Source organism: Pan paniscus, chromosome 12 (genome assembly GCF_029289425.2).
Source record: "Pan paniscus chromosome 12, NHGRI_mPanPan1-v2.0_pri, whole genome shotgun sequence".
Lineage (NCBI taxonomy): Eukaryota > Metazoa > Chordata > Mammalia > Primates > Hominidae > Pan > Pan paniscus.
Window position 1 is genome coordinate 40,316,898 of NC_073261.2, and position 21,183 is coordinate 40,338,080.

At 43.8% G+C, this 21,183-nt stretch overlaps 1 protein-coding gene across 1 annotated transcript in view; it reads left to right on the plus strand.

Moving 5' to 3' along the window:
* POLR1A (RNA polymerase I subunit A) overlaps nt 1-21,183 on the plus strand; it is an 87,499-nt gene that overhangs the window by 39,172 nt on the left and 27,144 nt on the right. The window contains exons 14-18 of the mRNA XM_003816568.7: nt 1,695-1,886; nt 14,431-14,580; nt 15,724-15,907; nt 19,479-19,561; nt 19,679-19,837. Of these exons, the coding sequence (XP_003816616.1) occupies nt 1,695-1,886; nt 14,431-14,580; nt 15,724-15,907; nt 19,479-19,561; nt 19,679-19,837 (768 nt within the window). The remainder of the gene's footprint in view (nt 1-1,694; nt 1,887-14,430; nt 14,581-15,723; nt 15,908-19,478; nt 19,562-19,678; nt 19,838-21,183) is intronic.

Genomic DNA, 21,183 nt, shown 5'->3' on the forward strand with positions numbered 1-21,183 from the left:
ATGATTGCATTGAAAATGATTTAGCCATCAAAGTAATTGTCTAGTCATGGAAAAATCTGGACAGAGAGAGGAAAAGGCACTGAATAGATCACAGAACCTGATCTGTGTTCTGTGTTCTTTAAGGAAAAATCTATGTTCTTTAAGGAAAAAAACAAAAGGAAAAATCAGTATCTGCCCCCCAAAGACTGTGAGATGAGTCAAATGCATAATACTGGTTTGGGTTTTTCCCCCAAGCAAAATAAGACCATCTAGGCAACAAGAGGTAGAGTACAATTTTTTAATGTACATTATTAAGTGAAAGCCTTCATAAGAGGGGCTGTGTGCTCCATCTGATCTTGCCTTAGGTCTGTGCCACCTTTCCAGCCCATCTGTAATCGTTATCTTTGAGTTTACATAGAGCCCATCACTGTAGTGTTTAGACCATTTGACAAGGATCCTTTTTTAGCCTTTGAGTTAGTACATATGGTTAAATTTCTGGTGCTTCTCCCAGACTGCATTTGTGAGTTCCCTTAGCCTTAGTTATAAAACATGACCATACTGTTGGCTAGTATTTAACAAATAATCAAATGATTAATAATCTTTATATCCAAGGCACAGGTTTTTCTCAAATTCCTATAAACATTGAAAAGTTTACAAAATCTACATCTTAAAGAACGTCAGTGAGCATAGCTATTTTTACTTCAGCGTGCGTTATGTTGCCGTGAACACAGACCCGACAGATAAGGTTCAGGAGACTGGGGATCAGAATGGCTGTGAAAGTGTCAAATGAAATTAATGCACTCACCAAATCTCAGGCTTTTCATAAAAGCCTTTCTTTTTGGCATCTGGTAGATAACAGCCTTTATTAAGGGCCCACCATGAACCCTGTGCTGTGTTGTGAAGAGATAACTAATAATGGCTATTCTCCCTTCTGCAGTCATGCACATCAGGCCCACTCACAGCTCTCTTGAGGAACCTGTGCCGGAACCCCTTCCTCCCAACACTGGCCAGCTCACCCCTCAGGCCTCAACTGTGAAACTGCCCTTCGGAGAGGCTATTTCTGACCATCCCCCTCACCTCAAGTCTATATTATGACCCACCCTGTTATTTTCCTCTTTGGCATTTAAAACACTTTGTGATATTGTATTTATCCAATCATTTGTTTACTGTCTAGTTCTTCTTCGTCATAAAGGACCATGTCTGTTTGGTCCCCTGGAGTAGGGAAAAGCCTACCCAGTGCCTAGGCATTCAGGAGGTTCCTGATAAATATTTGTTGAGTGCATGACTGATTTACAGAAGAGCCAGGCCAGAAACGTGTGAAAAATACTAAAGCATAAAACCAAAGTATAAAAACAAGAACACAGCTGACAGCAGCCAGACCAAATTTAGGCATAAATGCCAAAAATATGCTGGAGTAACTAGAACCAGATGGGATTAAACAGAGAAGGCCTGGGGAACGGGATGAGTTTGAAGCAGTCTTCATATAGGATAGTGGGCAAATGGCAAACGTAGAAGCCAGTGCTAAACCCTGGTCATGTGCTTTGGGAAGCAGTTGGCTCCCAAGCAAGAACATAGTGAGGATGTGGGCAAGACAAGACAGGGATGATATAAGAAGGGCTCTTGATAGAAAGTGGCTTCCAGGCAGGCAATTAGGGATTAGAGTTTGACTTAAGATTTATTTTCATTCTTCTTGTGTTGTCTGTTTTGGCTTATAGGATGGCCAACCATTGGCGGGACTGATCCAGGATCACATGGTTTCAGGGGCAAGCATGACTACTCGGGGTTGCTTTTTCACCCGGGAGCAGTATATGGAGCTGGTGTACCGAGGACTCACGGACAAAGTGGGGCGCGTGAAGCTCCTTTCTCCTTCCATCCTGAAGCCCTTTGCGCTGTGGACAGGAAAACAGGTAATTGGGAGAGAACAGCCAGTGTATGTAACAAAAGGAAATAGGCCACTCATGTAAAAGGTTTTATTCTCAGAAGAGTCCAGACCAGAGACAGAGAAATGGCTAAGCCAGCAATAGTCTGACTTTCTTTCCCCTTTGTTTGGGGTTCCTGAGTCTGGGTGGCTTCAAGGGAGTGTCTAGCAAGAGTAGACTGCATAGTAGCCTGGTGCGGTGGCTCACACCTGTAATCCCAACACTTTAGGAGACTGAGGCGGGCAGATCACCTGAGGTCGGGAGTTTGAGACCAGCCTGGCTAACATGGTGAAACCCTATCTCTACTAAAAGTACAAAATTAGCTGGGCGTGGGATTAGTGCCTGTAATCTCAGCTACCAGGAGGCTGAGGCAAGAGAATCGCCTCAGCCTGAGGCAAGAGAATCGCTTGAACCCAGGAGGTGGAGGTTGTAGTGAGTCGGGATCAGCCACTGCACTCCTGCCTGGGCAACAGAGTGAGACTCCATCTCCACAAAAAAAAAAAAGTAGACTGCATAGTTTCTGTCCTTTGCTTCTAACTTAAATTTGGTGTCCTCATAATACAAATATGGTGGTAATAGGCAGTGGTGCTGGTGGAGTAATAGTAATATTTGTTGGGAAGTTCCATATGTTTGCTGAGTGCTTTAGACACATTATCTGATTTAATACTCACGACTAATCTGCAATGCAGACACCATTATTATCTCCATTTAGGAGATGATAAATTACATGCCCAAGACTACAGGAGACAGATCAAACCCAGGACTTTTCAACCCCAGAAGCATCATACCATACTTCCTCTCAAAGTAACCAAATTACATGATATGTGGCGACCAAATAATGAAAAACAGTAAAATATGTTCTTCTGCTGTTGCCTGAGTCTCCAAGTTCAGCCTTAAGGATCAACTTCTAATTGGCTATGTGATCTTAGCCCTGCGTGTCTCAGTTCCTCATCATTTCCTGGGACAGGAGAAATTAACTTGCTAAGCTAAGTTCTGATTCTAAACATGGTTTTTCTCTTTGAAACCAGACTGACCCACAAACAAATTCTTGCGTAGTGTAGTCACTCTTGCTCTTTTCACCTGTTTGCAAAAAAAAAAAGCCCGTACCAACCTTTAGAGACACACTAAAAAATCTCACCCGTGACAGAAGCAAAACCTGGACCTATTTCCTAATTTTATTTGGTACAGAGGATTTTAAAAGGATTCAAGATGTGGCCTCTGGGCATAATGGAATTTGGAAATCAGCAACCAAGATATTTGGAAAAGCCCTCAATATTTGTACTTCTAAATAACGTACTTCTTAAATAGCTAATGGGTCAAAGGAATCTAAAGGGAAATTAGAAAGCATTCTGAAGTAGATGAAATGAAAACACAACAAAATTTGTGGGATGCCACTGAAGCAGAACTTAAGGGGGAAATTTATACATAAAATGCCTAGGTTGAAAAGAAGAAAAAGGGTCCCAAATCAATGACTTCAGCTTCAAGTTCATGATCTCTAAGGTCTCTTCCTGCTCTCCAGTTCTTAGTCTGTGGACCTGGAACTTGATTTTCCTTTTTAAGCCAACCTTGCATTCCTGGATAAACCTTGGTCGCGAGGTATTATCCTTTTTATATATTATTGAATTCAATTTGCTAATATTTTGTCTAGAATTTTTTTACTTCTGTGTTTGTGATAGATATTGTTCTGTAGTTTTATTTTCTTATAATATGTTTGTTTGGTTTTGGTATCAGGGTAATCCTGGCCTCACAGAACGAGGTGTTAGGAGGTATTTCCTCTGGTTTTCTGTAAGAGTTTGTGTAGTACAGTATTCATATTATTTATTCCTTAAATGTGTTGTAGAATTCACCAGTGAAGGCATCTGGGCCTAAAGTTTCTTTGTGGGAAGGTTTTCTTTCTTTTTTTTTTTTTTTTTTTTTTTTTTTTTGAGATGGAGTTTTGCTCTTGCTTCCCAGGCTGGAATGCAGTGGTGTGATCCTGGCTCACCGCAACCTCCGCCTCCCAGATTCAAGCAATTTTCCTGCCTCAGCCTCCCAAGTAGCTGGGATTACAAGCATGTGCCACCACGCCCGGCTAATTTTGTATTTTTAGTAGAGATGGGGTTTCTCCATGTTGGTCAGGCTGGGCTCGAACTCCCAACCTCAGGTGATCCACCAACCTTGGCCTCCCAAAGTGCTGGGACTACAGGCCTGAGCCACCGCACCCAACCTGTGGGAAGATTTTCAATTAAAATTTCTATTTCTTTAGTAGACATAGAGCTATTTTTGGTTATCTACTTCTTGAATGAGCTTTAATTGTTTGTGTTTTTCAGGGAATTTGTCCATTTCATCTAAGTTACTGAATTTATAGGCACAAAGTTGTTCATAATGCTCCTTTGTTGACCTTTTCTATCTGTATTGCCTGTAATGGTGTCACTTCTCTCATTCCTGACATTGATAATTTGTGTCTTCTCTTTTTTCCTGATCAGTTTGCCTAGAGGTTTATCAGTTTTATTCTCAAAAAAAAAAGTCTTTGGTTTTATTGACTTTATTTTTCTGTTTTCTATTTCGTTGATTTGAACTTTATCACTCCCTTTCTTCTGTTTACTTTGGTTTAATTTGCTCTTTTTTTTTTCCTAGTTCTTTAAGTTAAGTCAATTTGAGACCCCTTTTCTTCTTTCGATGTAGGCATTTTATGTATAAATTTCCCCCTTAAGTTCTGCTTAAGTAGCATCCCACAAATTAATATGTTGTGTTTTCATTTCATCTACTTCAGAATACTTTCTAATTTCCCTTTTGATTTTTTTTTTGATCCATGAGTTATTTAGAAGTATGTTGTGTAGTTATTTAGAAGTACAAATATTGAGGGCTTTTCCAAATATCTCGATTGTTGATTTCCGGTTTAATTTCATTGTGCCTAGAGACTGCACCTTGGATCCTTTTCAAATCCTTTGTACCAAATAAAATTAGGAAATAGGCCCAGGTTTTGCTTCTGTCATGGGTGAAGTTTTTCATTGTATCTCTAAAGGTTGGTACAGGCTTTTTTATTTTGCAAATAGGTGAAAAGGGCAAGAGTGACTATACTACACAAGAATTTGTTCATGGTTCAGCCTGGTGCTACAGAGAAAAACCATGTTTAGAATCAGAAGATAAGGAACTTAGCTTAGGAAGTTTATTTCTACTGCCCTGGGAAATGAAGTCTTAGAGTGTTTCTCCAGGACATTTCATACAGCCTCTTGATTGATTTTCTATTTACAAACCGAAGGTCTCTCATTATTTGTTCAAAGAGCATGCAAAGAAAGGGATTTGCCTGTCATTGCAAATCTCGAGTTTATAACTCAGTGCACATTCACAAAGTGAATACATCTTTGCAAACTCTCACCCGGATCAGAAAGTAGCATATCACCAGCACCCCCAGAAGACCCCTCCACGGCCCCTCCCAGTTTCTACCCCTCGTCAAAGGTAATTACTAACTTGACTTCCAACACTATAAACAAGTTTTGTCTTTCCTTGAAGTTTATTTAAATGAAATCTATCTTTGTGTGTTACCCATGTTATTGTATATAGTAGCAGTTTATTTTTTATTGCTTTATAATGTTCTATTATGTGAATATGCCATCATGTATTTATCCATTTTTCTGTTGATACACATTTGAGTTGTCTTCACTTACCTTCATTTGACTGTTACAAATGGGGCTACTGTGAACACTGTCGTGTGTATCTTTTGTTGAACACATATATACATTTCAGTGGGTAACTATTGAGGCATGGAATTACTAGGTCATAAGATATGTGTTTAACTTTAATAGATAGTTTCCTAAAGTTTTCCAAAATGCTTGTAATAATACACACTTCTACCAGGATGGAGTGCAGTTGTGCCATCTCGGCTCACTGCAACCTCTGCCTCCCAGGTTCAAGTCATTCTCTTGCCTCAGCCTCTCGAGTAGCTGGGATTACAGATGTGCTCCACCACACCTAGCAAATTTTTGTATTTTTAGTAGAGACAGCGTTTTTCCATGTTAGACAGGCTGGTCTCAAACTCCTGACCTTAGGTGATCTACCCACCTCAGCCTCCCAAAGTGCTGGGATTACAAGCATGAGCCACCTCGCCCAGCTGTTGTTGTTTTCTTTTTCTGGTTTATTTGTTTAATTTTAGCTGTTCAGGTGAGTATGTAGTGGTATCTTACTGTTTTAATTATCATTTCCTTAATGACAAGAGAGGTTGAGCACCTCTTCATATGCTTATTGGCCATTTGGATATCATCTTTTGTGATGTGCCTTTTCAAATCTTTTGCCTATTTCTATGTCATTTTCTTATTGACAGATGAGAGGTTCTAATTTGGTATAAGTCCATTAGCAGATATATACATTGCAAATACCTTCTACTTGGTGGCTAGCCTTTTCACCTAATACTGTTTTCTAATGATCAGAAGTTTCTAATTTATAGCTAATCTTGGCTTTTTGTGACTAGTCCTATAGGAGCTCTTTGCCTGCCCTGAGGTCTTGTAGGTATTCCCCTCTGTTATCATCTAGTAGCTATATTGTTTTACCTTTCACACTTAGGTCTGCTATCTGCCTAGGGATGATTTTTGTGGATGTGCATGAAGTGAGGTAGGGGTCAAGAGTCATATTTTCCCATATGGATTTCCTAGCCAGTGAATGCAACATCATTTGTTGAAAAGTCCACTTCTCTACTGCTAGTACTCCTGTGTCACAAACCAAGTAGTAATATATGAGTGGGTGTGTTTCTGGACCCTGTTTGTTTCCATTGCACCAACAGCACACTGTCTTAATTACTGTGGGTTTATACTAAATCTTGACTTCTGATAGTAAAAGTCTCCAGCTTTGTTCTTCAAGACTGCCTTGATAGGCTTTAATTACATCTCAATATACCTTTAAAAAAAAAAGACTGTCAACTATTTTGGGGTGTTTGTATTTCCATATAAATTTTAAAGTCAGCTTGTAAACTTTCACACTGTGCACACAAATACCTGCTAGAATTTTTCATTGGGATTGCATTGCCTCTGTAGGTCACTTTAGGGAGAATCAACATATTTACACTATTGAGTCATCTAAATTATGAACACAGTATGTCCTTCAATTATGTAAAAGCCTTGTACATCTTTTCATTAGATTCACTCCTGGATACTGCTATGGTAGATGATACTGTCTATTAAATTTTCTAATTGTTTATGATTGGTGTCTAGAAATACAGTTAATTTTGTATATTGTCCTTATATTCAACAAGCTTTATGAATTCAGTTATTAGATCTCTGTCCTTCAAGTTCTTTTAAACTATAAAAGTAAACAAGTTTATTGATAAAGATAAACATAAAAGGAAAAACTCCCTCCCTCCCCAACCCCACTCTCCATATACACACACACTCTCATAGAAAATAAATAAGAATGAGGCCAGGCATGGTGGCTTATGCCTGTAATCCCAGCACTTTGGGAGGCCAAGGTGGGTGGATCACATGAGGCTAGAAGTTTGACACCAGCCTGGCCAATATGGCAAAACCCCGTCTCTACTAAAAATATAAAAATTAGCCAGGGGTGGTAGTATACATTTGTAATCCCAGCTACTCAGAAGGCTGAGGCACGAAAATCACTTGAACGTGGGAGGCAGAGGTTGCATTGAGCTGAGATTGCGCCACTGCACTCCAGCCTGGGCGACAGAACGAGACTCTGTTTCAAAAAAAATAAAAGAAATAATAAAATCATATCATACCTTCCCTGGGACTGTTCAGGAGAACCATGAACCACAATTAAATCTGACATTCAACCACCTGATAAATCTGATATTTACAACCACCTGTTTGACCATGACATCCTGGTACCTGAAGCATGCATTTTCCTGATGGCCAGGCACATGGACCTCAGATTTGGCTGGTCTTTAAGATGGCTTACTCTGAACGAGCCACCAAGTCCTCCAAAGGGAACTCCATTATATCAGACAGTCTGCTTTTTCATTGGGACCACACTAACACACTCTAAATATGGCAAGAAGTTCATTTAAATGTTTTCATAGGCTATGCTGACAAATGTTTTTGTAATTGTCTTGTGACTGATTTCATTCACTGGATGTACTGGGGGCTCATTCTGTGTCTGTACGTGTAGATCTGCCTCGTTCTTTTTAACCCCTCCTATGTTGTATTCAGTGATTTGGGTATACCACAGATGACTTAACTGTCCCTCTGTTAGTGGATGTTCCAATTATTACCTGGTTTTTACTATTCTAAACAGTGCTGTGGTGAACACCCATTTCTGTATATGTTAGTGTACTTTCATTGACATATCTTTTAGTATTATTATTATTATTATTATTATTATTATTATTATTATTGTAGAGCTGGTGTTTCACTGTGTTGCACTGGCTGGTCTCGAACCCCTGGCCTCAAGTGATCCTCCTGCCTCCGCCTCCCAACCAAGTATATCTGTTAGATAAATTCTTAAAGTACAATTGCTGGGTCAAAGGATATAGACATTTCAATACATTTTTTTTAATCCATTTTATTTTTAAGACTTTTTTTAAGGTTAATACAGGCTTAGTATAAATAATAATTCCCATAGATATTGCTGCCCTTCTTGGTTTAAGAAAACATTGCAGATTTTTTCTCCCTAGCATAGTTTATGACCAGAAAGTAAATTATACATTTCTAGAATGTTAGTGCAAGAGGAGACTTCAGTTCCTCTTGTCTGGGTCCCTTATTTTTTTTTTCATTAAGATATAATTCATATTCAACATAAAATTTACCATTTTATGAGGTAGGAGGATTGCTTGAGGCTAGGAATTCAAGGCCAGCCTGGCAACACAGTGAGACCCCCATCTCTATTTAAAAAAAAAAAAAAAAAAAAAAGGCTGGGTGAGGTGCCTCACACCTGTAATCCCAGCACTTTGGGAGGCCAAGGCGGCCGGATCACGAGATCAGGAGTTTGAGACCAGCCTGACCAACCTGGTGAAACCCTGTCTCTACTAAAAATACAAAAATTATCCAGGCATGGTGGCACGAGCCTGTAATCCCAGCTACTCAGGAGGTTGAGGCAAAAGAATCACTTGAACCCAGGAGGTGGAGCTTGCAGTGAGCCAAGATCGTGCCATTGCACTCCAGCCTGGGCGACAGAGCAAGACTCCATCTCAATAAATGAATACAGTAGAGTAGAGTAGAGAGAGTAGAGTAGAGTAGCTGGGCATGGTGGCACACACCTATAGCCCTAGCTACTTGGGAGGCTGAATATGAGGCTGCAGTGAGCTATGATTGTGCCACAGCACTCTAGCCTAGGTGACAGAGCAAGACCCTGTCTCTCTTTTTTTTTAAAGGACCATTTCAAAGTGTATAAGTCGGTTTTTAGTGTATTCGCTATGTTGTGCAACCATCACCACACTCTAATGCCAGAACATTTCCATCACTCCAAAAAGATGACATGTACCTAATAGGTACAGCAGTCAGTCCCAATTCCTCCTTCCTTCTCATCCCCTGACAACTACTTTTTACCTGTATAAATTAGCCTGTTTTGCACATTTCATACAAGTTGTATCAAACAATATGTAGCCTTTTATGACTTATTTCTTTTACTTAATGTTTTCCAGTTCCATCCATTTTTTAGTATGTAATAGTACTTTATTCCTCTTTATGGATGAATAACATTCCATTGTTTACTCTGTATCCATTTGTCAGTTGATAAATGGATAATTTGGATTGTTTCCATTTTTTGGATACTACAAATAAACCTGCAATGAACATTTGTGTACCAGTTTTTGTATGAACGTGTGTTTTCAGTTTTCCTGGGTATATACCTAAAAGTAGAATTGCTGTATCATATAGTAATTCTATAGTCAACTTTTCTGAGGAACTTTCAAACTATTTTTCAAATCAGGTGTGTTATTTTACATTTCCACTAACAATGTATGAAGGTCTCAGTTACTCCACATTTTCACCAACACTTATTTTTTGTTCTTTTTTTTCCTTTATAGATTCTTCTTCTAATTCTAGTTCTATTTCTACCACTGCTGCCGTTACTTCCTCCACTGAAGTCTTGACCCCCTGAAAGTCATACTTAAGGGTTGGAATCAACTTGTTCCAAACTCCTGTTAATATTGATATGAATCACAAATTTTTTAATGACATCTAGAATGGTGAATCATTTCCAGAAGGTTTTCCATTTACTTTGCCCATATGCATCAGAAGAATCACTATCTATGGCAGCTACAGCCTTAATGAAATGTATTTCTTAAATAATAAGGCTTGAAAGTCAAAATAACTCCTTTATCCGTGGGCTGCAGAATGGATATTGTGTTAGCAGACATGAAAACAGCATTAATTTCCTTGCATATCTTCAGAGCTCTTGGGTGACCAGATGCATTGTCAATGAACAGTAGTAATATTTTGAAGGAACCTTTTTTTTCAGAGCAGTAGGTCTCAACAGGGACTTGAAATAGTTAGCAAAACATGCTGTAAACAGATGTGCAGTCACCCAGGCTTTGTTGTTCCACTTATAGGCACAGGCAGAGTTGATTTAGCATAATTCTTAAGGGCCCTAGGATTTTTCACAATGGTAAATGTTCATTGGTTTCAACTTAAATTCACCAGCTGCATTAGCCCCTAACAGGAGAGCCAGACTGTCCTTTGAAGCTGTGAAGCCAGACTTCTCTCTAGCTGTGAAAGTCCTATATGTGGCATCTTCTTCCAATAGAAGGCTCTTTCATCTACATTGCAAATCTGTTGTTTAGTGCAGCAACCTTCATTAGTGATCTTAGCTAGATCTTCTCGCTTAGCACTAGCTTCTTTTTTTTTTTTTTCTTTTTGAGATGGAGTATCGCTCTGTCGCCCAGGCTGGAGTGTAGTGGCGCAATCTCGGCTCACTGCAACCTCCAATTCCCTGGTTAAAGCAATTCTCCTGCCTCAGCCTCCCGAGTAGCTGGGATTACAGGCATGCACCACCACGCCCAGCTAATTTTTGTATTTTAGTAGAGACAGGGTTTCACCATGTTGGCCAAGATGGTCTCGATTTCCTGACTTTGTGATCCACCCACCTTGGCCTCTCAAAGTGCTGAGATTACAGGTGTGAGCCACCGCGCCTGGCCTTTTTTTTTTTTTTTTTAAATTTGAGACGGAGTCTCGCTCTGTTACCCAGGCTGGAGTGCAGTGGCGTAATCTCAACTCACTGCAGCCTCCACCTCCCAAGTTCAAGTGATTCTTCTGCCTCAGCCTCCCTAGTAGCTGGGATTACAGGCGTGCACCACCATGCCCGGCTAATTTTTGTATTATTAGTAGAGACGGGGTTTTACCATGTTGGCCAGGCTGGTCTCAAACTCCTGAGCTCAGGCGATCCACCCACCTCGGCCTCCCAAAGTTCTAGGATTACAGACGTGAGTCACCACACCCGGCCAGCACTAGCTTCTTTACCTTGTGCTGAGATGTTATAAAGACAGCCTGTTTCCTTAAGCCCTGAGAACCAGCCTCTGCTAGCTTGAAACTTCTTCTGCAGCTTTCTTACCTCTCTCAGCCTTCATAGAATTAAAGAGAGTTAGGGCCTTGCTCTGAATTAGGATTCAGCTTTGGCTTACAGGAATGTTGTGGCTGGTTTGAGCATCTATCCAGACCATTAAAATTTTCTCCCTATCAGCAATAAGGTTGTTTTGCTTTCTTATCATTCACATATTCACTGAAGTGGCACTTCTAATTTCTTTCAAGAACATTTCCTTTGCATTTATGGTTTGGCTGTTTGGCACAAGAGGCCTAGCTTTCAGCCTGTCTCAGCCTCACTAAGCTTAATTGTTTCTAGCTTCTGAGTTAAAGTGAGAGACCTGTGAGTCTTCCTTTCACTTGAATACTTAGAGGCCATTGTAAGGTTATTAACTGGTTTAATTCTAATATTGTTGGGTCTCAGAGAATAGGGAGGCCCAAGGAGAGAGAGAGACAGACAGACAGACAGCCAGACATGGGGGACAGCTGGTTGGTGGAACAGTCAAAATACCAACATTTAGAGATTAAGTTTGCCATCTTATAAGATGTGCCAGCCTGGGGTGTCCCAGAACAACAACAGGAACATCAAAAATCACTGATCAGAGATCATCATAACAGATAGAATAATAATGAAAAAGTTTGAAAATATGGTGAGAATTACCAAAATGTGACACAGAGACACAAAGTGAGCACTTTCTGTTGGAAAAATGGTGCTGGACCTGCTCCACACAGGGTTGCCGTTAACCTTCCATTTGTAAAAAACCATGTTATCTGCAAAGGAGAACAAAATGAGATATGCCTGTATTTAGATCCTCTTTCTTTCAAGTGTGTTAGACTTTTTGATGTACAAGTTTTGCACTTCTTTGCCTAAATTTATTCTTTTTTTGTTGTTGTTGCTAATGTAAATGGAACTCTTTTTTTTTTTTTGGTGGGGGCGGAAATGGAGTTTCACTCTGTTTCCCAGGCTGGAGTGCAGTGGCGCGATCTCGGCTCACTGCAACCTCCGCCTCCCCAGTTCAAGCGATTCTCCTGTCTTAGCCTCCCGAGTAGCTGGGATAACAGGCACCCGCCACCATGCCCAGCTAATTTTTGTATTTTTAGTAGAGACGGGATTTCACCATGTTGGCCAGGTTGGTCTCAAACTCCTGACCTTAGGTGATCCGCCTGCCTTGGCCTCGCAAAGTGCTGGGATTACAGGTGTGAGCCACCACACCTGGCCGGAACTTTTTCTTAATTTCATTTTCAGATTGTTCATTGCTAATATATAGAAAGAGAATTAATTTTTATACGTTGATCTTGTATCCTTCAGCTTCGAAGAAGTCATTTACAAGCTCTAATAATTTGTTTTGTTGGCACTTAAGGGTTTTCTCTCTATAATATCGTGTCATCTGCAAATGTGGTTGTACTTCTTTCTCTCTAATCTGGATGTCTTTTATTTCTTTTCTTGCCTAATTGCCCTGGCTAGAACCTCTAGTACATTGTTGAATAGAAATGGCAAGTGTAGACATCCTTGTCTTGGTCCTGACTTTAGGCAGAAGGCATCCAGTCTTCCATCATTGAGCATGTTAGTAGTAGGTTTTTCATAGGTGCCTCCCTTTATTAGGTTGGTGACGGTCTGTTCCTAGTCTGTTGAGTATTTTTATCCTGAAAGGGTGTTGGAGTTTATCAAATGCTCTTCTGCCCCATTGATTTTACAGATGAAGTGGCAGGTCATATTTCCCTGCGCTTGGATGGGTGTGTTTCTGTTACCTTTCACACCAAGTTCCAGTCTTGAGTATGCCTAGCCTGGGGGGTCCCCACTGTGCATGTGGCACCTTGGTTGAGGTGCAGCTTGAAGTAGGCACCCCAGGAAGTGTCACTCTCCTGCCTTTGCTCCCTCACCCCACTCACCACACAGTGCTGGCATTCTATGTAGTTGAGGCATGGAGAGTGTGGGTCATAACCTTTCTGGTCATCTTCTGCTGAGAAAACGGAATATTTTCTGCTCTCTTTAATAATGCTGTTGTCCATTGTCCCCTGCTCCTGGTGCATGTGGGTGAAAAGGCAGCTGCTCTTATAACTGCCCTGTCCCATTGCCCACTCTTTTTTTTTTTTTTTTTTTTTTTTTTTGAGATAGAATCCCACTTTCTCACCCAGGCTGGAGTGCAGTGATGTGATCTTGGCTAACTACAATCTCTGCCTTCTGGATTCAGGCGATTATCGTGCCTCAGCCTCCTGAGTAGCTGGAAGTATAGGTGCACGCCACCATGCCCGGCTAAATTTTGTATTTTTAGTAGAGATGGGGTTTCACCATGTTGGCCAGGATGGTCTCGATCTCTTGACCTCATGATCCACCCATCTCAGCCTCCCAAAGTGATGGGATTACAGGCGTGAGCCACCGCGCCCTCGTTGCACACATCTAAAGACACTACTTTGTGGGGCCTGCTGCAGGCACACTAAGCGCTGTTGATGGCAGTTAGTCTCCCAGCCCTGGAGCCTGTCACACCTGCCGGTCTGCCCCTGCCCTGCTTCCTCTCTGGGAATGTGTGTGCCTGCATTCGGCCCTTCTGTAGCCAACTCTGGTTATCTCCAGATAAAGCTGTCTCCCTTTGAGCTCTCTGCAGAGCAGCCGCTTGAGAAAGTGCTTCTCTTGGCTTCCTGTTAGCAGTGCTTGTTGGGTGGATGACCCCTCTGAGGGATCCAACTGGGGCCAGGGAAAGATTCCTTGGCTTTTCAGTAGCTATAATTAATTCCAGTCATAGTAAAGAAATATCTGAGTATGTGGCATAAAATGAAAACAATTTACTTTTTCCTCTCCTTCCTTTGGTCTATTTAGGAATTTAATTCAAGTCTAGGGGATTATTCACTTTAAGAACTATTATAGGGAGTAAAAATCCCAGTGAAGTTCTTTTTTGTTTTCATTCCTCATTGGTTTAAATAAAACCTGAAATCACCTTGTCGTATGGAGGTGGACCTGTCTGTTTTTCTTGCCATACCTGAGATCATCAGAAATGGCATTGCAAGGGCAGGAGGTCCTAAAAGGGAAGTTCTTAACTCTTCTTTTTGCCATCACTTTTCTTTTTGCCATCAGTTTGTCCTCTTTTTCTTTGCAGGTTGTGTCAACGCTGCTCATAAATATAATCCCAGAGGACCACATCCCACTGAACTTATCTGGAAAGGCGAAAATCACTGGGAAAGCCTGGGTGAAGGAAACTCCTCAATCCGTTCCTGGCTTTAACCCTGACTCGATGTGCGAGTCCCAGGTATGGCTGTCCAGCTGTGTGGAGTGGAGACTTCTAGTGCCGGGGTTAGACAGATTGGTTTAAAATGGAGACAGAAATGGAGGCACATTCACAGAAGCAGGTACTGTGCCTCAGAAGAGAAGGCATTGTGCCTGAGTTGTTGTCAGCTTTTGTTTTGGAAGGGTTCAGGGTTGATCTCCAGCATTTGACCCTCAGTATAAAACTCACAAGCAGTTTAGGAAGGCTTCTCCTGCAAAAAGGCTGAAATTGATTATGCAAAGCTTGGCAATGCAGAGTCCTGTTTTCCCGCAAGACTGCTGAGTGGCTTCAGATAATCAAACTGGTGTAAGGCTCCACACCCCTAACTCTGAGCCTTAGGAACCAGGCCACAAAAGGGCAGGCCCAGGGCAGAGAGAGCTGTCCACACTGAATATTTCCAAGGCCTCTGCATGTTCCCAGTGGAGAAGTCTTTCCAGGCCCCCAGTGCACAACGCGTTATCACAGAGTCTTAATGGACAGTCCATTCACCCCTGAAACTGCCAGGTTTCTTTTCCTTTATAGACCATATGCTTCATGGGTGCTACATTACGCAGCTAGAAATGCTTTTCTGTTCATTGGCTTCTAATGCTTTAACCCAGCTTTGAGAAAGTACACATTCAGGCCTTAGAGGATGTTAGGAAGATTTTGTTGTTACTCCCAGAGTTCAAGGGAGGAAGTACCTAGGCCAGAGGCACAGTTATGAGGTTGAAGCTCGCCACTTCAGGAAGACCTTGTAACTAGAAGCTCCCATGTCCGGTCACAGGTCTTTGTCAAGGATACTTGACCTCAAGTCAGCGTGGGTGGGTGTGGGGAGAAGGGGATATAAAACACATGGAGAGAAAGAGTGTGACTGTGTGTGTATGTCTCTGTGGTATAGTCCCTGAAGGGAAGAAAAAAAACTGCTGGTCTGTATATGCTTGCCTCTGTTATATTAAAAAATAATAATAATATATATAGAGAGAAAATACTAGTTTCACATATGCCCTACTTTTTTCCATGAAGGATTCTAGGCGGGTCACAGTAGAGGGACTTGCACAACGAGGGTCACACACGGAGTAGAGGGTGGGTGGCTCCCACAGGAGGCATCTACCCGCAGCCCGGCATTGGTGGCCTTGCCCTCCGCAGGTGATCATCAGGGAAGGGGAGCTGCTCTGCGGAGTGCTGGACAAGGCGCACTATGGGAGCTCCGCCTACGGCCTGGTCCACTGCTGCTATGAGATCTATGGAGGCGAGACCAGCGGCAAGGTTCTAACCTGCCTGGCCCGCCTCTTCACCGCCTACCTACAGCTCTACAGAGGCTTCACCTTGGGTAAGTGCCGGGCTCGCTGCCCTGGGGCAGTGACCCGCCAGCGCAGCCGCCTGGCCGTCTCCCAGGCCCAGGACAGAGAGAGCCGTCCACACTGAAGATTTCCAAGGCTTCTGTGTGTTCCCAGTGGAGAAGTCTTTCCAGGTCCCCAGTGCACCACGCTTTATTACAGGGTCTTAACAGATAGTCCATTCACCCCCAAAACTGCCAGGTTTCTTTTCCTTTGTAGACCATATGCTTCATGTGTGCTACATTACACAGCTAGAAATTCTTTTCTGTGTCTTCTCGGGAAGGAGCTGGGAAGTAACCAGGCTCTTCCTACAAAGGCGCCCTCACTTGGCCATCCCTCTCCTCCACAGCTGGTGCTTATTCCCCTTCACAGTGCAGAATGGCACCCTCGTGCCCATTTCCATTCTGTTTCTTTCCTAACCCCTCCCTTTACAGGTTTCTGTCCTCGGACTGATTTCTCATACTCTTACAACCCCATTCCCTGCTACACAAGTGCCCTTTCAGAATTCTCAGGGCCCATCCCACTCCACAGAGGGGCTTCCTTTTTGTCAGAACTGCCCACTGCCGGCTGGGTGCAGTGGCTCACACCTGTAATCCCAGCACTTTGGGAGGCCAAGGTGGGTGGATCACTTGAGCCCAGGAGTTCGAGACCAGCCTGGCCAACATGGAGAAACCCCGTCTCTACTAAAAATACAAAAATTAGCCAGGTGTCGTGGCAAGCACCTGTAATCCCAGCTACTCAGGAGGCTGAGGCGGGAGAATTGCTTGAACCCAGGAGGCAGAGGTTGCAGTGAGCCGAGATTGTGCCATTGCACTCCAGCCTGGGTGATGGAGCCAAAGAACTGCCCACGCCTTCCCACTGCGGTGGGGCCATCAGCACTCTTGGAAACACTATGCTGGGCAAACCTGTCGGGGTGATCCTAAGACACGAAGAGGAACTACCTTGTTTGCACCCCAGAAATGAGTGCACGCTGTTTTAGGAAAATGGCTTTGATAAAGAGGCTTCACCTTGGGTGAGTGCTGGGCTCACTGCCCTGGGGCTCCCCTGAAGCAGTCACCTGGCCCCTTTTAGTGTGGGCTTGAGATCAGATCTGTCCAAAGGCTCAGCCCCTGGCCAGGCTTATGGAGGACACTGCACCTCCATGTACACAGAGCAGGGTCCAGCCCTTCCACGCTGTTCGCGTTAGGGGGACGCGAGATGCTGCGTGTCAGGCATGCACCGCAGTGTGCATAGGCGTTGTCTGGTTCATGGTGGAAGTAAGGCTCCTTTGCTTCACAGACCCACTCGTGTGCAGACAGAGTGGGAGTCTCAGCGTAGGGCCTGTGGACCTGCAGCTGCTGCAGCTGGAGTTTGTTCATTGGCCCACACTGGGGCCTGCATTACACATTTTATTCTATTTTAATTGTATCATATATTTAATCATGGAAAGGTTAAAAAAAAAAAAGCATACATGAAGATAATTTAAAATCACCCAGCATGCATTTGTCAGAGATAACCACTAATAGTAATTTGATGTTTGTTTTTCTAGACTTTTCTAGTACAAATACATTTGGAAAAAGTGGGATCCTACGCTACATACTCTACTTCCCTTACCCACCACCCACCAAATGTCCAAATGTATTTATAAAGGTCCTTTGGGATCAGCTAATACAAGTCTACATCCTCATGTCTGGTAATTACAGATTATTCCATTCTTATGGACATATTGTAGTTTATTTAACCAGTTCCTATAATTAAACATTTAGGCTGCGTCCAGATTTTCACATTATTGCTGGGATGAGCATCCTTGAACAAACATCTTGGCTTATATGTCCCATTATTTTACCAGGATAAGGATTATAAGTTAAGTCTGTTTGGCAGCTGAAACTCACCTTCCCCCATCTTAATTCCACTAAGAGACCTGAGCCACTTCTGGGCTCAAGGTCCAAGGTCACCCACTTCCAGTTGGGAACCAGACTAGAGTACCTTCCAGGATAACCAAAGAAAGTGAAGCATGATGACTACACCTCATGAAATGTATATTTCAGTTTCAAATGGTGACCTAGAATAAGCACAAGGATTTCTGCTAACTAGAAAAAATCAGAGCGCTTTTGAAACGAAAATAGAGGAAGATCCCACACCCAGCTCATGATGAGGAACAAACTTAACAAAGGTGCCAGGCTTTAGCTCTGCTTAGTGCATGGTACAAAGAGCAATTGGTCCCTTGAGTGTGAAGATGATCCAGAGGCTCAGGGCTGCAGAAGGAAGCAGGGCCAAGCTGGGAGTGGGGCTACAAGGGGGAACAGGCGAGAGATTGACTTCACTCCAGCCCGTCTCAGCTAGCGGGGTCCATAAAGGGCACAGCTAGTTGGCCTGGAGCTGAACCCATGGGAATGCCCACTTTCACGGTGTGGCCTGCTTACAGAGGAACTGTTTCTTTCCCCTTCTGTTCACACGTGTTCTTAGAAGCCCTCCAGGACCTTGCATTGGGAATTCCAAATATTTCAGCCCCATCTTTTGAACAGTACACCTGCTGTTTTCTTTCCCACTCAGATCTTGGCTGAGGGACTTTTGAGTCCAGTAGCACTTACAGTTGCAGAAAAGAACTAGTTTTGGCCAGGTGCAGTGGCTCACTCCTGCAATCCCAGCACTTTGGGAGGCCAAGGCAGGTGGATCATGAGGTCAAGAGATCGAGACCATCCTGGCCAACGTGGTGAAACCCTGTCTGTACTAAAAATACAAAAATTAGCTGGGCGTGGTGGCGTGCACCTGTAGTCCCAGCTACTGGAGAGGCTGAGGCAGGAGAATCACTTGAACCTGGGAGGCAGCGGTTGCAGTGAGCCGAGATCACACCACTGCACTCCAGCCTGGGCAACAGAGCAAGACTCCGTCTCAAAAAACAAAAACAAACAAAAAAAACACTAGTTTGATCAAGAGTTGATGTGGAAAGACCTACTGCTGCCCAGGATGAGGAATTCCTCAACCCTTTGAGCCAGAAGGGCAGGCTTCACTGAAGTGACCCAGGCTGTCATCCTCCTGAAGCAATGCTGAGGGACCTGCGGTGGTGGTCCTTGTCACCCAGGCTTGGGTGTGTCTGTGTGTGTGCCTACACAGGTATACTCAGCTATATAGGGTGGCCCCTGTGACATGTGACTTCTGGGACCCCAGACTGAGATGTTCTCTCTCTCTTTTTCCCTGAGCTTATCTTTTCATCCAAAACCTCTTCTTCACCTTCAGCCTATTCATCCAACACATGTCTGTGGAGTGGAGATAGTATAGCTGGTGGCTAAGAACATGAATTTGGGACCCAGGCCTGGGTTTACTTTCTACCCATACGACCACAGGAAGTTAGCCCAATTTTGAGCCTGAGTTTTGTCATTTGTAAAATGGGGATTATAAGGTTTGGGCTCTGGTAAGCACCTAAGAGATGGTGGCAATCTGTTAATGATGTTAATATCATCTTCCTTACTCAGGTATTTCCTGCATCTGTGGCACTGGACTCTGTGCTCTGGCCTTACTGAGTTTAGTCTGGTGGGAGAAATCAGGCCTGAGGTCCCCTACAAGCTTGTCTGTTTCACTTCACAGGCGTGGAAGACATTTTGGTGAAGCCAAAGGCAGATGTCAAGAGGCAACGTATCATTGAAGAATCCACCCACTGCGGGCCCCAGGTAAGGCGGGACTTCGAGGCCGTGGCCTGCCCTAGAGGGGTGAAGTGTGTGCTGAGTCAAAAACCACACCCTCGTCGTTTGGCCTCAGCCTCCGCTGTGTTTCTGTTCTCATTCTAGGCTGTCAGGGCTGCATTAAACCTGCCAGAAGCCGCATCATATGATGAGGTCCGAGGAAAATGGCAGGATGCCCATCTGGGCAAGGACCAGAGGGATTTTAACATGATTGATCTGAAGTTCAAGGAGGAAGTGAACCATTACAGCAATGAGATTAACAAGGTTAGCCCAGCATTGCATGCATTTATCCCCACCACTATGAATGCTGATTTTTTAAAAAATTACATTTTGATTCTCACCCGGGCCCTACAGAGCACTTTGGCTGTTGAACAGCTGACTAGGTGAGATGCGAGGTGGGATGGGTAGAACTCGTTGTTTTGAAGGGCCCAGGGCTTTGTTTCCTGCCCCAGTTAGGGTCTATACAGGCCTCAGAATAGTGCCAAGAGAGAATGCTTTGTGCTGTTTTTCTTTATAAATGTTTTTATTTTGGGGTGACTGCATTAAAGGGGCTGAATGGGGCCACCAGGGGTGAATAAGCAGGGTGAGGGACCCGGATCGCCCCGGCTGCTCGTGCAGCGGAGCCAGGAGTGAAGGCTCAGGTTCCAGTCCTGGCTCTGCCTTGAACTTGCTGTGTGACCTTGGGCAAGTGAGATAACCAGTCCCTGCCTTGGTTTCCTCATCTGGAAGTGGGGCTGTGAGGGGCACCACCTCACAGGGCTGCAGAGAGGCTTCAGGAGCTACTAGTACACAATGCCAAGCCAGTTCCTGGGCAGTTGAGAAAGGAGAGGGGAAATCTTTGCATGAGCTGAAACCACAGCCTGCTTTTCTCTGCCTTTCTGCCCCAGAGCCAGGGTTCTCCATCCTGCTGCTTGGAGGAGCTGGCCTGGCCCTCACCCTGCCTCCTGGGCCCTGGGGCCCAGCCTGAGGAGTGGGGAGGAGGAGGCAATGCCAACGCTCGTCAAAAGTCAAAGTTCGTCTGTAGTGCTCTCTTGCCTGGCTTTTAGCATCCCTTAGGCTGCTGAGAAGACCGACTTCTCATGGGGACAGGTTCCATCCTTGAGGGGTTTTGTTGACAGGAGCTTTCCTAGCACCTCCCTGAGAACCAGGAAGCTCAGCTTCTAGGGCTGACTGGGGATGCTAGGAGTAGGGAAGTTGTCTTCAGATGCATCTCAGAATGGTTTCTTGTCCCTCCAGTTGCCCTCTTCCCACCACCTCCGCCCACCCAGGCTCTGCCTCTCCTGTGTTGGGCCGAGTCTGTGGAATTCCAGGCACAGGCTAGAAGCCCCAGACTCAGAGCCCCCTTCTCAGCATCTCCCCAGGATCCCCCTGAAGGGGCATGCTTGGTTCTGCTGGCTCTTGAGCCAAGACAGAGCTTCCTACATGGGGCTTGGGTGGCATGTTCGTAAATGTGACATGATGCGGATGTTGGTATTCACGCTGGGAGAGGACCCAGGCCAGGCTCTGCTGGGCGAATCAAGGGCATCACCTTAAATTTTATTCTTCTCCAGCTTCTTTTTAGAATCACGAACTGGATCTGCCAGCCCCTCTACTTCTCCTTTTCCTTCTCC